The sequence below is a fragment of the Punica granatum genome, chromosome 2 (genome assembly GCF_007655135.1).
Source record: "Punica granatum isolate Tunisia-2019 chromosome 2, ASM765513v2, whole genome shotgun sequence".
NCBI classification, from domain to species: domain Eukaryota; kingdom Viridiplantae; phylum Streptophyta; class Magnoliopsida; order Myrtales; family Lythraceae; genus Punica; species Punica granatum.
Window position 1 is genome coordinate 9,756,929 of NC_045128.1, and position 17,992 is coordinate 9,774,920.

The following is a 17,992-nucleotide window of genomic DNA, read 5'->3' on the forward strand; positions in this document are numbered from 1 at the left end:
CAATTTTTGGCCCAAAATCCTCAAGGATAGTTTACCTAAATCCAGCCCAATTCTTCTAGCTTCTACTGGGAAATCCGGTAGCCAAGCTTTTCTAGGTATGCACCATTAGCAAATTCAGTGAATTCCGACTAATTCAATTCGAGACTAGTCGGATCATTAAGGACAAAACTCCATAATCATGAATTTTCTCCAATCAAATTGCATAGCGGGCCTTTCAAGGGAAAAGGAACAACTCAGTTCTCCATTGTACGATCGGACTGAAGTTGCCTTTGAAAACTTTATGTTGCCTTTGCACCATATATGGTGCGTTTGGATTCAGAGTTAAAGTAATTTCGATTTTGATTTTGATTTTGATTGTGGAAAAGGACAAATGAGATGTGATTATAAATTTGACTTGGGAAACGTGTGTTTTTGTTGTGTAGTGTGTTGAGTTAAAGTTAAAATTTTTTAATTGGGAAATATGTGTTTTTGTTGTGTAGTGTGTTGAGTTAAAGTTAAACTTAAAGTTAAAATTAATTGTTTGGGAATCCAAACAGTAACTTCTTGGGTTTGAATATGTGGAAATAACCGTCTGGTCTTTGACTCAATGACTACACAGGACCACTGAAATTACCTTGTGGATTCGCGGATTGCCTCCTGGAGAGAACAGTGCGGCGTATGATATATGATCTGAGCATGGATCTCTTTGGTCATCTGGCATATCACTGCGTGATGTTACAAAGAGAACAATAATCGGGAGAAAATGAAATATGTCCCTTCAAATTTATCGATATGTATAGTCACCGAGTAGTTGGGAATTCATATTGATCCTCTTTCATTTAATGTGGAATTCTTTCTGAATGCGTGTACAGTCATTCCAGTGATTACTATATGGTTAATGGCCATATCCACAAAGTCTTCAAGCTTCTGCTATTCCCTAATAGAAACTATATTGTGTATAGTCATGCTTCGAATTGGACATTTGATAAGTTATAGTAGTCGGAATCGTATGGCAGGTTGTCAGTTCTCTTCTATTTTGTTGAGGAAATGCCCTTTCTGATCCGATCAACTCGAACACAAAGTTTCATAGATGAGTCATTTGCTATGTAACTTTTGAAAGATTGATCAGGCAAACTTTCTTTTTATTATATCGTATGAAGGATAAGTTCGAAATATTTTTCTCCAGGGAAAAAAGAGAAGTCCAATTCACAGCTTCTATTAACAAGGAATCCAATCGTTAAAACACACACTATGTTCCGTCTCACCCTTAGTCGACTAAAAAGCGACCCAAGCAGAAGCAGAAAACATTATTTCCCAATAACATAAACACTAGGCCGGCGAAAAAGGAATTGTAGTGTAGTGATGTACGCCCGTGCTTTACAGGTTTAATTTCCATAAGTGGGGCTAACTATACCCTTTATTCGGACTTCTATTTCCTTTGTAAGCGACGGACTCTATGCCGGTGAAACACTGGCCCGACACGCAACCGCGCTGTCCTCAGGCCTCATCCACCACCTCCTCTACCGCCTCCGCTGCCTCTTCCCTGCACGCTTTAGCCACCTTAAAAGGGCAGTGCACTACAGTATGCCCCCTCTGCTCCTTCTTGTAACTCCGGTACACAACAACTGAGCCACCGGGCAGCTCCTGCTCCACAATGGGCCTGCCGAGGTAGCCCTTTACGAAAGCCGATCCTTTGGTCCACCACTTGTCATGTGCCCCGCATGTGACCGCCACCGAGAACTCTTGGGGCTCAAAGCACTCCAAAACTTTCTTGATCAGCAAGTCAAATTTCACGGACCTTGGATTGAATCCTGAGGCCTCATAGCTTGCGTAGCTAAAGCCGTCCTCTGGGGTTACGTGCACGGTGGAGTAGGCTGCAGCGTCGATCCCGTTCATCGAATATCCACAGGGGTCAAAGTTGAAGTCGCAGATCTCATGTCCCGGGATGATCTTGTTTATCCCAGAGTTCTCCGTCATTTCATGTGCAGAGCGGGTTTTGCCATCTGAACTCTTGAAAAATGTAGCTGACCTCTTCTTGGCCAAGCCAGTCATGCACATTTCAATCCCGATCACATCAGTTTGGCCGTTCCAATGTGACGGCTTAGAACAGGCAGAGTACACATGCCACTTCCGGTTAACAGTTCTGGGATCTCCGATAACATATGCGGCCCCGGTCAGGTCTTTAAAGAAGCACTTGAGGACCGCAACCTCCTCGGCGAAGCTCCGGTGTGGAGCAGGCTGGGCATTTGGGAAAATGAAGCTGCCCCGCGAGTACATAACCGAGTCGACACAGAGGGAGAGCGACTCTGCTAGCTCTAGAACTGGCGGGATAGACAAAAGCAGCTTAGTGGTCCCACATGTTTTGAGGATTATCTTCAGCGGGTACACGAAGAGGCTTGACTCTGAGAGGACATATGAGTCCAACTCACAGTTCGAAAGCTGGGCCACTATGGTGCAGCAGGCAGGCCCAAGGATTGAATCAAGCTGGCTCCGGGTTAAAGCTCGGAGGCCGAGTCCGTGAGGGTCGGTGAAAATTGGTGCAGGGGAAAAGGTGATCTCAAGGCGCTTCTCAAAGCCCTCAAACCCGATCGGGGACTGAATTGGTGACTCGGTGGTCGGTTCAGTTAACACGGCCATTGCTTGTCGCACTGAGCAGCCTCCTGGCAACCCTTTGAGTGATCAACTGCTTCAACCGGGTTCTTTGGGATTTGGGCTCTTGAAATCAAATCTTCTGATGAAAATAAAAGAAAATCAAACTAGAAAATGGGAAGCTTTTTATTCTACGGATGCAACCAATGTCCTTGAAGGAATCTCAGGATGGTTTCTTCAGGAACTGCAGGAAAAAAGAAAAAAGAAAAGAATGAATATATATATATATATATGTATAGAAAATTTATGGAACGTCGATGAGCTTGCGCAATAAACTTACGTTGGAGTATGCAGCAGTTCGGAACTTTTCAATGCCGCCGTGTGGTCGAACGTCTTCAATGCGATATCCAAGAGGGACTTCGTACAGCACGGACCTATTGTTACAACTACAGCTTCTGCTCTTCTTATTGCCACCTTTGGTCTCCATTAACACATTCACTCTCCTATGTCTGACAAACTACACAAAGACCAAAAAGAATGAAACGCTATTAGATATGTGTCCTCGGTATAATAAATAGGATCGTGCCCATCATTTGCGCTGGTAAACCAGCACTGGTGTGATGCACATATGTAGTTAAAAGATTGGTTGCCCAAAATAAATGGAAATCCGGGAAATAAACATGGAATTACAAATAAACAAGAGAAAACCAACATTTGGGCGGTGTACAAACTTTTGCACAGTTCGATCGATTAATCATTGCGAGAACTAAAAGAAGCCACAGATGAAAACTGAGATTTACGTATATATCGATGATCATATGACACACTTACTAGCACAAAAGCCAATTGACTCGATTATCTTCTTTGCTTCCAAGGAATGATGGTTAAGAGATTTTGGATGATCAAAGGGAGAAGTGAACGCAGAGAAAGAGAGAAAGGGGTGAGGGCAAGTCGAGGTATTTGAGTGAGGAGAGGAGTCCGGAAAGAGGGTACTTATATAGGGGAAATGGTGGGCATAAATCTGGATCTATCAGAAAAGAATTATTATTACTATCATTATTATTATGGTAAGTGAAGTCTTATATTATAGTTGGAGTAAAAAAATTAAAACGGGGTCCATATGCATGGTAGGGAGAGTAGAAAACTTTTTTATACTCTCACATGCCTTTTTAAAAAAAATGATCATTTTAAATAATAATGGTATAAGAGGTTCACCCGACTATAATAGCGGCATCGATTACAATCCTGCCAAATACGGGGATGATAAGTTTGACTACGTACATATCGTGCATGTAGCCCTACAAAAAATACTCTATTTCATAATATAATAAATTATTCTATACATATTTTTAATAATTAACATTCTTTTATAATTTAAAAATTCTTAATTTAATTTAGATATAGTTTTATTATATATACAAAACATTTTCCTTGTATAAATTGCCTACTATCCTGAAGTTCAATGGGCCCTATTAATCTAACCTCAATTATTTTTTTCTTTTATTACGATATTTCCCAAATCTTTTATCTAATTTCAATATAAAAACCTTTTTGTTTTGATGTACTTTTTTTTTTATGTACGCCACCTATTATCTAGCAAATTCAATTGGTCAGACTTATTTAAGTTCAAGTGAGGTTAACTCACTAAATGATGAAGATATTTCAATCATGAATTTTTGTTAATTACAGAACTTGCACTCGAGACTGAGTCTAAAGAAAGCATCACATTGCATAAAATCGACCCACATTCGTTAAAAATTTCCTTATTTTTTCAATGAACGCATGATAATTGAGACAAATTCTCGCATGACTATTGACAATAGTCGTGACAACGAAATGCTTTCAATGAATATCAAATCCCCCCTATAAGTAAAGTTTATCCAATCAAAAGTAATGAACCACCTGAGACTATTTATGTTTTGGTCATCATTTTCTAATTAGAACTATTGATAATTTAAATTACCATTAGTGGGAAATGATGTTATATTTTACACCGTATGAAATATTAATTAACATACTACTTATTGAAAATCATGATGATTTACTATCATCAAAAGTGTACAATTTTCAAATATAGATAGTTTTTTATCGTTACTTTAATAATGATCAATATATAAGTTATTTTTTATGAATATGCATAAATTATTATTACACATGCTACCATGATAGATAAAAAAATAATAAAAATTTTTCTCGACCTGCGGTAGTGCGCGGACTTCGAGCGCTAGTATATCCCTATAGTAGGTAGGTTATCTGTCCATGCAGGATTGCCTTATTAATCACTTACGTTCACACCGAGTATACAATTGCTTATTGGTTTATTTATATTATAATATTTAGATTAACAAAATAAAGCACAGAGACAATTGAAAACAGTCACAATCAAACTAATGATAGAAAATAGTATTAAGAGTAAAAGAAAATTTCTTTACAATCGAAAATATTAATACAGTACAAGTATTGGGAATGGAGACAATCCTTAATTAGAAGAGTTTTACCATTTAATGGGTCAACCTAGCTCGAACTGGATTAGTCAGTATCCGTTGAACTTTTGAATATCAGAGTATATACACCGAAAATATTAATACAGTACAAACTAGTGGTTATGATCTCAATGAGCTGAAGAAGATGCACAAAAAAAAACTTTTATAGAAATATTAAATTGAGAAAAAGAAAAGAGCATAACAAGCAAAGAAATCGACTCATTCTTCAATTTTGTAGTATTGTACTTTCATCAGAAAAATACTTAATGAAAGGCGTCGAAAAAAAAAGTAGTTGAATGATTTTTTTTTCATTTTTATGAATTAAATAATTATTTATGTAACTGCCCTAGAAAACAAAATACTTATGATTACAAAATATGTTTATTTTTCTTTTCTTTATTCAGAAAATATTAAATAAAATATACAATATAATAATTTGTATAAAATAACATGAGTATAATTAAAAAAGGTCATCAGAATATGAAAACTTTCTCGTAGTCTCCCGCACTATAATAAAAAAGATGCAAGCTTAATGTATTTTATTTGTATTTATTAGTTGCTTATTATATTTATTATATATTATTATTATTTATATATATTATAAATATATGGTAAGTGCATACTATATGAACTAACTAGGATGATGGTCCATGTTACGCACGATCATTAAATGATGTTATTGAGGAAATTTTTTATTGTGGCTTTTAAGCTAATATAGGATAGTTAATAGAAAAAATTATGTGAGATTAATTATTTTTAAAGTAATAAGTTAATTAATGTTTTGTAGTCGGTGAAAATTAAATTGAAGCAATTAATGAATAAGTAATCTTTCTCCTTGAATAATGTCAGAGTTAACATGTGCTTGGTAAGCAGCAAAAAACAACACATTTTGTAATTTATGAAAAATAATTTGTAATTATACATTACAAAACTTTCAACTAAGTAAATGTGACAAAATCAATTAAAATTCATTATTTTTTCCAGTAAAATATATAGAAAAAATGTAAGTATAGGTAGTATAAAATTCATATGTATTAATGCTACCCTAAATCCTAAAAGACTATGTCATAATAGATCTAAACATTTGGCATGAAAGGGTAGAATATGGTATGTAGTATGCGAGAAAATCACTCACTTGATCGAGTATGCTACCAATCAATTATACAACGAAATTCATGAAAATTAATTTGTTGTAAAACTTATAGAAAAATAAACATACATAATAATATTATTTACTTCATCGTTAAGTAAAAGTATATATTAATATATTATTTTAAAATATTATTATTTAGTTCAGCGTTAATCAACGTTTTTATTATTGTATCACTTTATAATTTTATTTTTTACTTTATCGTTAATAATTTATTTGCCTAATAGGACGATATAGCAATGTGAATGCACTTATTGTTTTCGTTCGTTTATTTATCAAAAGTCAAATAGAACATATTATAAGTAAAATAAATTTATTAAAAATATAATAGAAAATAAACGAAAAAGAATCACAGTCACGAGAATACGAAATTCGAATTGTACTCTCCCCTCGTAATCCGAAAAAAATCTATGTTGATAGATGATGAAGCCAGTTCAATTTCATTTTCACCTTTTCCTCCTCTTTTGGGGACAAATTCGAAGAGGATGGAGTTTTGTTATATTACATAGCTACGGTGACAAGTGTGGTACGTTCTACGGAATGATATAGTATTTCTATTCAAATACGTAATAGTTTAAAGAAAAATAAAATAAAATAAAATGATAGACCAAATATTACACAACTTTCAACAGAGTATATTACAGTTATTCATAAAAATATGTTATGCTTATCCCCATGATTGATTATCATGTTATAATTTTCTGAAGAGGATAATTTCTTTTTTACCAGAGGATAATATCTTTAGAACTAGAAATCTTTTATATATATTTAAAGTAGCCTCTTGTAAATGAGAGAGCTCCGTTTGTTCAACAAGAGCTCACCTTTCGTCGTTCCCTTAGCTCGTGATGTAACATCTCGTAATATTCCCTATACACCTATTATATTTTCGATACTCAGAAGTAATTAATTGAAACAATTACAAAAATAAAAGAAAACAATTTTATTAGTAATTATCTTCCAATGAAAATCGATAAAAAAAACTATTATACCAAGTAAATTTGAATTATTTTTGGGTCATGGACGGTCAATTCATATATTTTATGATCAGAGTATTATTTATAATAAGTCTGTAAAAATATTGTTACTGAAATTGTATTTTAGTAGGTTATGAAAAAATTCAAATATTGGTTAGTGCCCACAACGCATGGATTTCACTACTAATCTTACGTATTTAACTTCACTATGGTGCGACAGTGGGTCTGGAGTTCATTTGAAGTCTTAGGTGGGAGCTTCTTGTGCAATGTCCTGGAAACTCTTCATACGTCCATACACAACGGGATGATTGAGATGGATAGAGATATATATGTAAAATTGTACATCGATATTATTGAATAGATAAGTATATTTGGTTTATGGAAATTCTTATTTTAATGGAATTTTTTTTTTCGGTTATAAGGGAGAAATTTTAGAAGGGAGAAATTGATTTTGCATGCTGAAATAACTTGACCTAGCGCGATCTCAATTTGCAAACTTGAAATTTGGTTTTGCGAAATTATTTCCCTTTTCTTCTCGACATAAATTATGATATCCAGAAGTCCAACTAACCACAATTAATTTAGTTCAAAGCTGACGAGTTAACTGAGGAGTAGAACTCTTTCGATTTGAATTTTTTTCAATTTATAAGATACAAACTTTAAATTTTATTTATAAAAAAAGGGCATCGAGAATAGCTTGAATCAACTCATATCAGTTGTAAACCTGCTTTCAACCTTAAGTTTTTGTCGTCCCCAATATGCATCACGGAGAAGAAAGTAGATAATGGGGTCATGATGCAAATATAACAAACCCTAACTTTATGGTACATACTACTGGGACAAATTATGATCAATTTTCATGGTATGGATTGGGATGATTGGTGGCTGCCTGGTGCAGAACAGTTTTCAAGGCAAAAAAATTTCACAATGTATATATATGCCAATTGAATTTTCTACAACTTAATTAAGTAGGACAAAATTATATAATTGAATTTTCTATGCTTAATTAAGTAGGACAAATAGTTATATGCTATCTAATTAGCTTCGAGACTTTGATGCTACATGACAATACAGACATTCCCAAGAAACAATGTCCAATATCCATGGGGACCATCTATTACTATCCCAAAGGGAAACACGTGTAAATAAATAAATTAAAAAGATAAAGAATACTATAATATTTTTTTCCCACTATTAGGCATTGTTATTCTTAATGATCATCAAAAGACTACATGTCATTGTTATTTTAATTTTTTACCTTTTTTTTTGGTTCAGATCAGGTTACAGTTAGGTTTGCCTAATTCACCTCCCTTATAGAGTTTGGCAAGTAAGTGGAATAAATTCATGGGGCTGAGGAAACGGAGATTTGGTCCTCATAGGAAACTTAACATATGAAATATAACAATTGTAATATACGCATTTTTTATTGACCCAAAATTTTTAAAAAAAATAGAGAAAAAATAAATTGTTTATACAAGTTAATCTACATATGATCGAGCATTCTCGAGGTGACGGAATATTTTTAGAAAATAAAGTATATGAGGAAGAGATAATATATAATATGTGAGGGGTCTTTTTTTTTATTTAGATATATCATATATGGGAGGGGTCAAAAGGCTATCAAACTAGGGAAAATAAATATCAAAGTTTTAATTAAAAATAATTTCAAAGTTAAAGAGTAAAGGAACTTGTTGAAGATCAAGAAGGCTTAGCATGCATCAAATGATCAAAACAACTTATATCGGGAAAGGTATTATAACAAGGACTAATGTGATCCATTTACATGTGTACCAACCAGTGATTAACTGTGATTATTAGACTTAATTATAACAGTAGTAAACTCAATTTACTAAAGCAAATCATATCGATAGCAATTTATAGATCCATCACTGCATGCCGACGGGATTAGTTAGAGAAATTGAAATCGGATAACAACAAAAGTACAGCTAGCTCGCAGTACGTACGGCAATATATTATATTAGATGATAATGAAGCATGTCCTTTTGCCACTCAAGAGTCAAAATGGCTGGCTGGCTCGTGAAACGTTCTTTATAGAATCTAATGCCTGCAGATATGTTTCTTTCTATTTGGTATTGTTGCAAATTTATATATATATATATATATATATTTATTTATTTATTTATTAAGGTGGATTTGGAATGTTTGAAGATTATGCCATCCGCTTGGGCATACACTCAGAACCCACTAGTCTGACTCTTAAAAAAGAAAAGAAAGATGTATAACAAAAATGGTATGAACCAAATATTAATTTATTCAAAAGTTTGACGCTTATGTTTTTTAAAATAAGATTTTAGATTTGAGTATTTATGAGTGAAGAAAATTCATGACTTGAGAATTTTATCCCATATTGGATCAAATCCCAATTCAAATAAAATTACTCCATTGATATCATATCGACAAATATGGTTAACAGTTTTTATCTTTTATGTTTTCATATTGCATGGTGCTTGCAGAATTTGTAGTTTGTACTTCACGAATCGGATCAACCCAACGTGCAACGGCTTTTTTGAGCATATAAATTGCATGGGACGTGCGAAACTTATAAAACGTACAGGCCGATTATTGGATTATAGAAAACAGGAATGTTATTGGTTTGACGACGGTATTGGGGAATGATTCACTTCTTTTTAATTTATTATTTTATCGGCTAGCAACTATTTGGCTTGAAAGGCACTTTTTATTGGAGGGCTTGATGCCAAATGCCAATTGATTGCATTACTAATTCGTGTTAGCTTATGTTCATTTTTCTGAGTATGTGTTTAACAAGTCGGTTCTTCGATCATCAATGTCATCTATCTTTTCTTTCTCATTTTTCTTTTGATGTCAATTAATAAGTTATTGTTTAGTCGCCACAAAAGATCTTGCGTCACAAACCCGTCTTTCAACCATCATTTGATCTGCATGATCCACGAATTCCTAGGGTTCCTTAAGGATTTCGGAGCAATAACTCTCGATCAAGTTACAAACGTACATGCATATGGATTGACTTAAGAGTGTGGCATGTAATGAAACAGTTGACGTAACATGCCCTGTCCATATAGGGAAACATGCATGTGGTTCACTTTGGTCTCCTTGTTTACAGTCACGACTAATCTCTAGCTTATATGTTATAACAATGTACTAAGAGATCTCGTCCGCCTACCCGAATAAAAACCTCCACTGACAATTATTTTGTCATACGTAACAGTCTTTTATTTTCAAGATCCGATCATTGCATATATCGTATCAAATTGTATCCAGAATTCTGCTTGCTCTCAATGAGAACGATTACATGACTTATATCATTCACTAATACAAATTCGAAACGTATTTCTCCTAAATCCCACTAGGGTTTCTGATGCATATATAATTATATTCCGCTCTGCATGATATCCATGATGGGCATGCGTACATAAATTAATTAACCAAGAATTAATGTGACTTTACAGAAAAGTATCCAATTGCAAGGGAAAAGGGAACTGATAGCTTCTTAAACCAATCTCAGGATGCAATTTGAAAGAATGAATCCACCAAAAAGTAGGAAAGCATCGTGCAGTGGGTTTTCCAGGAAATTGCTATTGCGTATTTTGTGTAATAAGTATATCACATGTCTTTACGGTAATACCACTCAACCAGTAAATCTGTTTCTTTCTAAACATAATCATTTACAAATTGTAACCATCCGCGCTGATGTGTTAATCTTTATTAAATTATAATACATCTCACGCGATATACCTGTTATGTAGTAGAGAGATATTTATTAGCACTAACATCTCTTGGGGAAGTGGGAGGACACATAAAGGATTAATATATTGTGTATACGACGAAAATTGTTAGCAATCGGGTGATCCCTATTCATCTAAAGAGGGAATTTTTAAGTTATGGACGGAGGACAGATATTTGTGGATTTGAGAAAATTAGTGCACGTCGCCATTGGGGTTATTGTTCAAATCATAGGATCACAAAGATATTTATTTTTGTTTGCCTCCGAAATTTTTGTGCCAAAGTTGAAAGTATTCAAGACCACTTGACTATGGTGATCGATGCCTGGATTTTCTCGTACTCGTCGTGGTACAAACACACTGTTCACCATTTGCTAGACCGGCAAAGTAATGAAAAGAGACGTAATGAATATATATATATAAAATTTTATACTCCATTTTCTTATATAGGTGTTACCTTTATTAGTTAAAAAGCAATATATTTGGAGGCTTTGTTTCTTACATTGGATGGAATAATCGACCTTTCCTTCAAAAACTTAAATAATACTCATTTCACGATTTCTATTATATTTTACATAAGTATTATATATATATATATATATATATTATTTTAATTTCTTATATCTATTATCTAGTATATATATACAATATAAAACGATATATTGGTAAATAATTCATTTTGCTTATATGCACTCTTTCATATATATATATATATATATATATTTATTTATTTCAGTCTAAAAATCGCTCTTTTAGCACGATTAAATTTCAGTATATAAAATTCATATTCTATTACATTATCGTGATACATGTAACCTTAACTAAGTAGTTATTTTTTTTCGATTATAAGGGAGGTCCATGGGCCTAGTACATTACTATGAAATCCCAAATATTTAATATAGGGGCACAGGTAGTTCCACTGAGTATCGAATCTGTGACTTCTTGATCACTAGACGAGAGGTACACCATTGCGCCATATCCTCTCTTGATTACATTATCGTGATACATGTAACCTTAACTAAGTAGTTATTTTTTTTTCGATTATAAGGGAGGTTCATGGGCCTAGTACATTACTCTGAAATCCTAAATATCTAATATAGGGGCACAGATAGTCCCACTGAGTATTAAATCTGTGACTTCTTGGTCACTAGACGAGAGGTACACCATTGCACCATACCCTCTCTTGATTACATTATCGTGATACATGTAACCTTAACTAAGTAGTTATTTTTTTTTCGATTATAAGGGAGGTCCATGGGCTTAGTACATTACTATGAAATCTTAAATATCTAATATAAGGGCACATGTAATTCCACTGGGTATCGAATCTGTGACTTCTTGGTCACTAGACGAGAGGTGCATCACTGCGCCATACCCTCTCTTGATTAGCTAAGTAGTTATTAGTTGTCCTGATTCAAGACTCATTAATCCATACATAAACTAGAAACTATGATCATCCAAGCTCTAATTATCCATCTTTGGTAGGAAAATGGTTATTTCGCCAAAATACGAAACAATCTAGCGTGCCCAAATCAAAGGCTATGGGCCATGCCCATAAATTTGCCTCAATGCATGGAACATCATTATCTGCATGGTGAAAGAACCGATGATATCATATAATATGTAATCATTAGGTGGCCCAGAAGACGAAAAAAAGGTAATATATAACCATCATTTCACTGTAATACTATAAAAAAATGAATTCATGTTTAGTTCTTGTGTTTGATGTTATAGCTTTGAGCCATTATCTTAAATAGTAAGTGAATCTAATGGCCCAGACTTTGGAGGATCGAAGACTATGAGAATTGGGCCTATCAATATTTAAGGAAAGCCCCAAGTTTTAAGTAAAAACAAACCAAGCCCATGCCAAGAAGACAAGATCAATAATTATTTCTTTCGTTTTTTTTTTCTTTTAATATTTGGCAAGACAAATAATGTGATCGAACTCTTAACATACTTAAGAGGTTTTATCCATTTCAATCGACCAGATGCTAATTTCATGGTGGATAGTAATTTGCAAAGAGATAAGTTAAAGACCTCAAGAAAACCCGGCATGAGCGACGATTTTTAATTAATAGATTGAGAACATTTCGTGATCTCATTGAAAAAATTTAACACAGTTGATCAAAGTCTACAGAATGCATGTACGCTTGTAATGACAATCACACGCGTACACATAGCTTGAGAAAATCATGTTATCTGCTCTTACAATTCGTATCGTAACTCCTTGTCGAGGTTATCGAGTATGAACAACAAAGAGAGCTCACATTTTCAGCAATTCTACACTATCAGTATTGCTTCCTTTACTGTTAGTCCAAACATAAGTATCTGTCCAATTTAATACTCCAAAGTGTTGTTTCATGTAAGGTATCGAAATTTGGATACCCTTTTCCAGCATCATCCCGAACAAGGGCCAAATATTCTTTTACATCGCGAACTGAAATATCGAAAGCCATACTAAAGGTTATATTAAACAACAACGCCTCAAAATCTTGGCCAAGCCGAGCTCGAGCATGTCAGTAATCGGTTCGATGATACTTCCGAGTGGAATAATTTAATTGAGACAGATCCTCAACATGTGGTACAAAATGAGATAGCCGAAAGCCTGAAACAGAGGGAGCAAGTAAACTGAGAATTTAACGGATATATGAAACTCTGGGGGCGGATTAGTAAGATAGAAAATACTAAAAGGGGCAATTTGTAATTAACTTCTTTTCTTGTCCCGAATCTAAAACCTTTGACTTGGGGTGAAATTCTTCCAATTCCTTCATCCTTCGTTCCATCCGCAGTCCTTTGCTCCTCAGTGATGACGACGAATCCGATGCTCTGAGAAGCCAAAATTCAGGTGTCCTTAGTTCGACGGACGACTGCCAAGATGTCCAATCCGTCGTCGGCGTACCCAATTCTCTACGCTTCCTTCAATCAAGATAGCAGGTGATCGATTTACCCGCCAATTCCCCCAATTTTCGTTCGAGGTGTCGTCAATTCTCGCTTGAACTCTATAAAGTTTCCGAATTGTGAGAAATTGCTTGCTTTTGAGAGACGGGGTTTCGTTTTCCTTTCGAAGATCGCATGTTATGTTGCTTCGTTTCATTTTTTTTTTTGGGGGCCTTCTGGCAGCTGCTTCGTTGTTGGTACGAGGGATGGTTTCAAGATTTTCGACTCGAACACGGGGAAACTTCTATATGAACGAGGCAAGTATCATAGTTAACATTTTGAACCATTTCCCTTATATTCGTCGGCTTTCTTGGGCATATGCAAATGAAATTGGTGATAATTGCCATAAATTTGACGCAGAAATAACAGACTACAGCTGCTTTGTATGTAGAATCTTGATTTTCTGTAATTAAATAGAATCGTCCTGAACAGTCTTTGTAATGATAAGTTCAAGAATCGGACATTTCCAGTAGAGTTGGCGATATGAGATTTGCAGAAATCGTTTTGCTGTCGTAGATAAAGGGTACAGATTGAATTGTACCAGTTTCATGTTAGCTGATATGTGACCCCTCTTGTTTCTTCTGACTTATTTGTAAATGGCTAACGAGGATTGGTAGCTTCAGCAGCTTTTTATGCATTAATTTTCTTCTTGTTTTGTTTTGATGCTTTGTCTTGGCAGCGATGGGAGCTTTCATTATAGTCGAAATGCTATTCAACACGAGTCTCCTTGCCATTGTTGGAGCTGGTGAGCAGGTGCTAGTGTTGTTTTATATGCTATTACGGGAATGTCTCGCCTTAATTTTATATCCAATTGTCGGTCTACTCTTTTGCAGCCTTCTTTATCACCTCGTCGCCTGGTTCTCTTCAATACTACCACTGGGACTCCTCTCAGAGAGCTAAACTTCCTTACATCTGTTCTTGCAATTCGCTTGAACAGGAAAAGGTATGTAAACATCGACATATGAAAGAGAATACTTCTATGCAATCTCAGCTTGTTGATCCCTTTTACATTCCGCTGCTGATTACCAATTTATACCATGTTAATTGCAGACTTGTGGTTGTTCTACAAGACAAAACGTTCATATACGACACAAATAGTGTAGCTATGTTGGACACAGTCGATACTGTTCCAAACTTAAAAGGTGCATCTCATATTTGTGTTAATGAATTTTGCCTCTTAGAAGCAATAGGAATTGCGTCCTTTTGACAGGTTTTTTTTGTATTTGGGTCCTTTACAGTTCCTTTTAGCCCTGTCTTGGTTTTAAGAAAAAAGACTTTGGGTTCATCTGAATAGCAATGAACCATTGTTTTGAGTGTTACCGCTACATTCCTATGTTGCTGAGATCAACTTGATTTTCATATAACCTTAAATAAATAATACTCAATCTGGGCCACTGGTTGCATGAAACTGAAGCTAACCTGAACCCTAGAGGATCTTTTCTGTATTATCATTCTTTGCATGTTACACTTTTGGCTTTCACCAGTCTTGTGGTATTGCACCGTCCTCACTCTGTGTTCTCATGTCTTAACTGTTTGACGTATTAAAATCCTTTTAGGAATATGTGCATTTTCTCCGAATTCGGATGGTTGCTTCCTAGCACTTCCCGCAAGCACGACTAGAGGATTGGTTTTGGTGTACAACGTCATGGAGCTCCGTCCACATTGTGAGGTCATGTAGTGTAGTTGTCTTACTTATTATACCAAAGAATTCCATCTTCTTATTTCAAGTGTGCATATTATTGCTCTATTGATGAAAAGGTCTAGACTTCTTTGGGGATTGGTCCAGAAAATAGCGATTGAATAATAAGTTCGTTCTAAAATGCTGCAATTTTTGTGCTGAGATCCATCAAATTGATTAATTGATTGATATTTGAAAGTTGGATCTTGCAGATTGATGCCCATCGTTCACCATTGGCTGCAATGGTCCTTTCATCAGATGGGAAGTACCTAGCTACGGCTTCTGAACAGGGGACCCTTATCAGAGTTTATCTTGTTTCGGAAGCAACTAAGGTGAGCATAATATTGTGTACATTTGTGCGCACATATACAGGCATAAAGTTTAGTTTACTACTATTGATCTGGTTCCTGATCGGGGAATCTCAACTTAAATTCCAGTTCGGTTCTGTTCAGGGAACAGTCAGTTGTGGTTTTCCTTCATGCTGAAAATTTTTTGCTTTTTGTCAAAGTGGATATATGAAAAGATTTCTTCATATTATCATTAAAATTTAAGGTTAAAAAAATAAAAAGAAGAGATTACTGTTGAGAAATAAAAAATTTAGTGCCCTTTTGGTGCTTTTTGTGCAGTCATTTAGCTTTAGAAGGGGGACATATCCATCAACAATATATTCCCTCTCATTTGGGCCTCCTGCGCAACTTCCTGATCTTCTTGCTGCCACGAGCTCTTCGGGAGCTGTGCACATATTTTGCCTCGAGCTTGCCATGAATCAGAGGTATGGATGAGATCCATTTTTTGTTTGATAAGACGGACGAGATCCATTGTGTGATTTTATCTCAGTTTCCGTACACTTTAAGGCCTGCTCTGTGTTGCTTATATTCTACTTTTGCTTAGAAACTGAATTTTTTTTAAAAAATCAGCATAATCATAACTTTTAACGAGAGAACATTCTCTGAAGCGAACCCAAAATTGACTTGAATATCTTGAATTTTGATTTTTTAACAACAGAAGCAGAAGATCAAATAGTTTACTCGGCTCAGTATTGCCAGACTCCATTCACGACGTGCTTGATCCACCCTATCATCTAATACTTCATAATGCAATTTCAAGTGGAATAAAAAGGTAAAGCATTTGATAAGTATTATCTACTTATCGTTAAATATCTTGGGTTCTGGCAATGGTCTTGGTCGGGTTTAGTTAATGTCTGAATTAAAAGTTTCTACAATCTATCATAAACGTCCTTTTCCTTGCGTTTGTGTTAGAATGTTGTCCAATATGATATAACAGAGACTATTTTTTTCTTTGCAGCTATGCAGTAATTCGAAAGGTGGTTAAGGAAAGCGGAACATCTACATCTGACTTTCCAGCATGCAGGTATGCAACTTCAAGAACAACTAGAGAATCGTTGGTTAAAATTTGATTGACATATGATGATATCCTTCTGTTTTCATTTCATTCATAGAATTATTTTTAAGTTTAGGTGACAAATCCTAAAAGAGACTGAGTGCCCTGAATATAAGTGAAAGAAAAATAAAAAAGTAAAACCTCCAGAAATTAACCATTAGAACGCTGTCCTGTGTGCGATCCTCCTTATCAATTGGTGGTTTGCAGGGTGACAATGTTGCTGATAGCCTTCACCGGCTACTTCCAAGAATACAGCTTAAGTATAAATAACCAGAACGAGTCCTCGTGGAGTTTGGAGCGTGAGTTCAATCTCTTGACTGTAGATTCCAGCGTTGCGACAAGATCATGAACAGAACTAAATTCGAGATTTTAGGTGGTGTCTATGTGGTTACAGTGGGTGTATTTTCCCCGCAATGGGGTGGTTTTACTTAAAAATATTCTTTTAATTACTGAAAGAAGTTGAAAATGGAATGAAAATGAATAGAGATGCATGCAGTCTTGTAAGTTTACACGTTCAAGAGGTCTTTGTTTCTTGTATGGAAGGTCTTGTCTTGTACATGTAAAAATTCGCCATAAGTTTAGTACTTTCACAGTTAATTGATTGTTCTCGGGTTCATATTGTTTTTCATTCGAACTACTTTCGGCTTCGAGATGTCAGGTTCGGAGAGCTTGCACCGGTGTGTGTGGTGTTTTTTATTGGATTTTCAGGCTGGGTTATGCGTCGACCCCAAGCTAGTTCAAACTCAAGGACTGGGTTGCTGACCTTTTAGTCATCTCGTGTTTGAGTGATCCAATTTTCCTTAGGGGCCCGTAGCGAAATCTAGTGCTCACTGTGCACGTGTACGCACAAAACGTAATATTAGATGAAATTTCACCCAAAAGCTATCAGTCTGCACGGCAAACAACTCATACAAATCGACGGACAATTGAAAAATAGCAAGATCAACTCGAAGCTGATAAAACATGGCAAGATCGACTCGAAGCTTATGAAACGGGACACATGATCATACCGAAATTTACCATGAAACAGAAATACGCATTCACAGTTATCTACTGGCAGATCCATATATCTGTAGTAA

General features: G+C 35.1%; 2 protein-coding genes across 3 annotated transcripts; one reads left to right on the plus strand and one right to left on the minus strand.

Annotated features, from left to right (window-relative positions):
• Positions 1-1,168: 1,168 nt before the first annotated feature.
• LOC116194288 (S-adenosylmethionine decarboxylase proenzyme-like) lies at positions 1,169-3,537 on the minus strand. The gene is made up of 3 exons (XM_031523061.1): positions 3,400-3,537; positions 2,909-3,085; positions 1,169-2,812 (listed from the first exon to the last, which is right to left on the minus strand). Exon 3 carries the CDS (start codon positions 2,614-2,616, stop codon positions 1,477-1,479), a length of 1,140 nt encoding a protein of 379 aa, XP_031378921.1. The 5' UTR covers positions 2,617-2,812; positions 2,909-3,085; positions 3,400-3,537; the 3' UTR covers positions 1,169-1,476.
• A 10,122-nt stretch (positions 3,538-13,659) lies between these two features.
• Positions 13,660-17,541, plus strand: LOC116198210 (autophagy-related protein 18b). Of its 2 annotated transcripts, XM_031528572.1 has the most exons (11): positions 13,662-13,831; positions 14,018-14,091; positions 14,514-14,587; positions 14,668-14,777; positions 14,885-14,976; positions 15,391-15,503; positions 15,725-15,844; positions 16,139-16,284; positions 16,518-16,631; positions 16,818-16,883; positions 17,121-17,541. In XM_031528572.1, exons 1-11 carry the CDS (start codon positions 13,773-13,775, stop codon positions 17,260-17,262), a joined length of 1,110 nt encoding a protein of 369 aa, XP_031384432.1. In that variant the 5' UTR covers positions 13,662-13,772; the 3' UTR covers positions 17,263-17,541. The 2 variants fall into 2 exon arrangements, with proteins under 2 accessions (XP_031384433.1, XP_031384432.1); XM_031528573.1 differs by lacking the exon at positions 16,518-16,631 and having other exon boundaries at positions 13,660-13,831.
• The last annotated feature ends 451 nt before the right edge of the window (positions 17,542-17,992 follow it).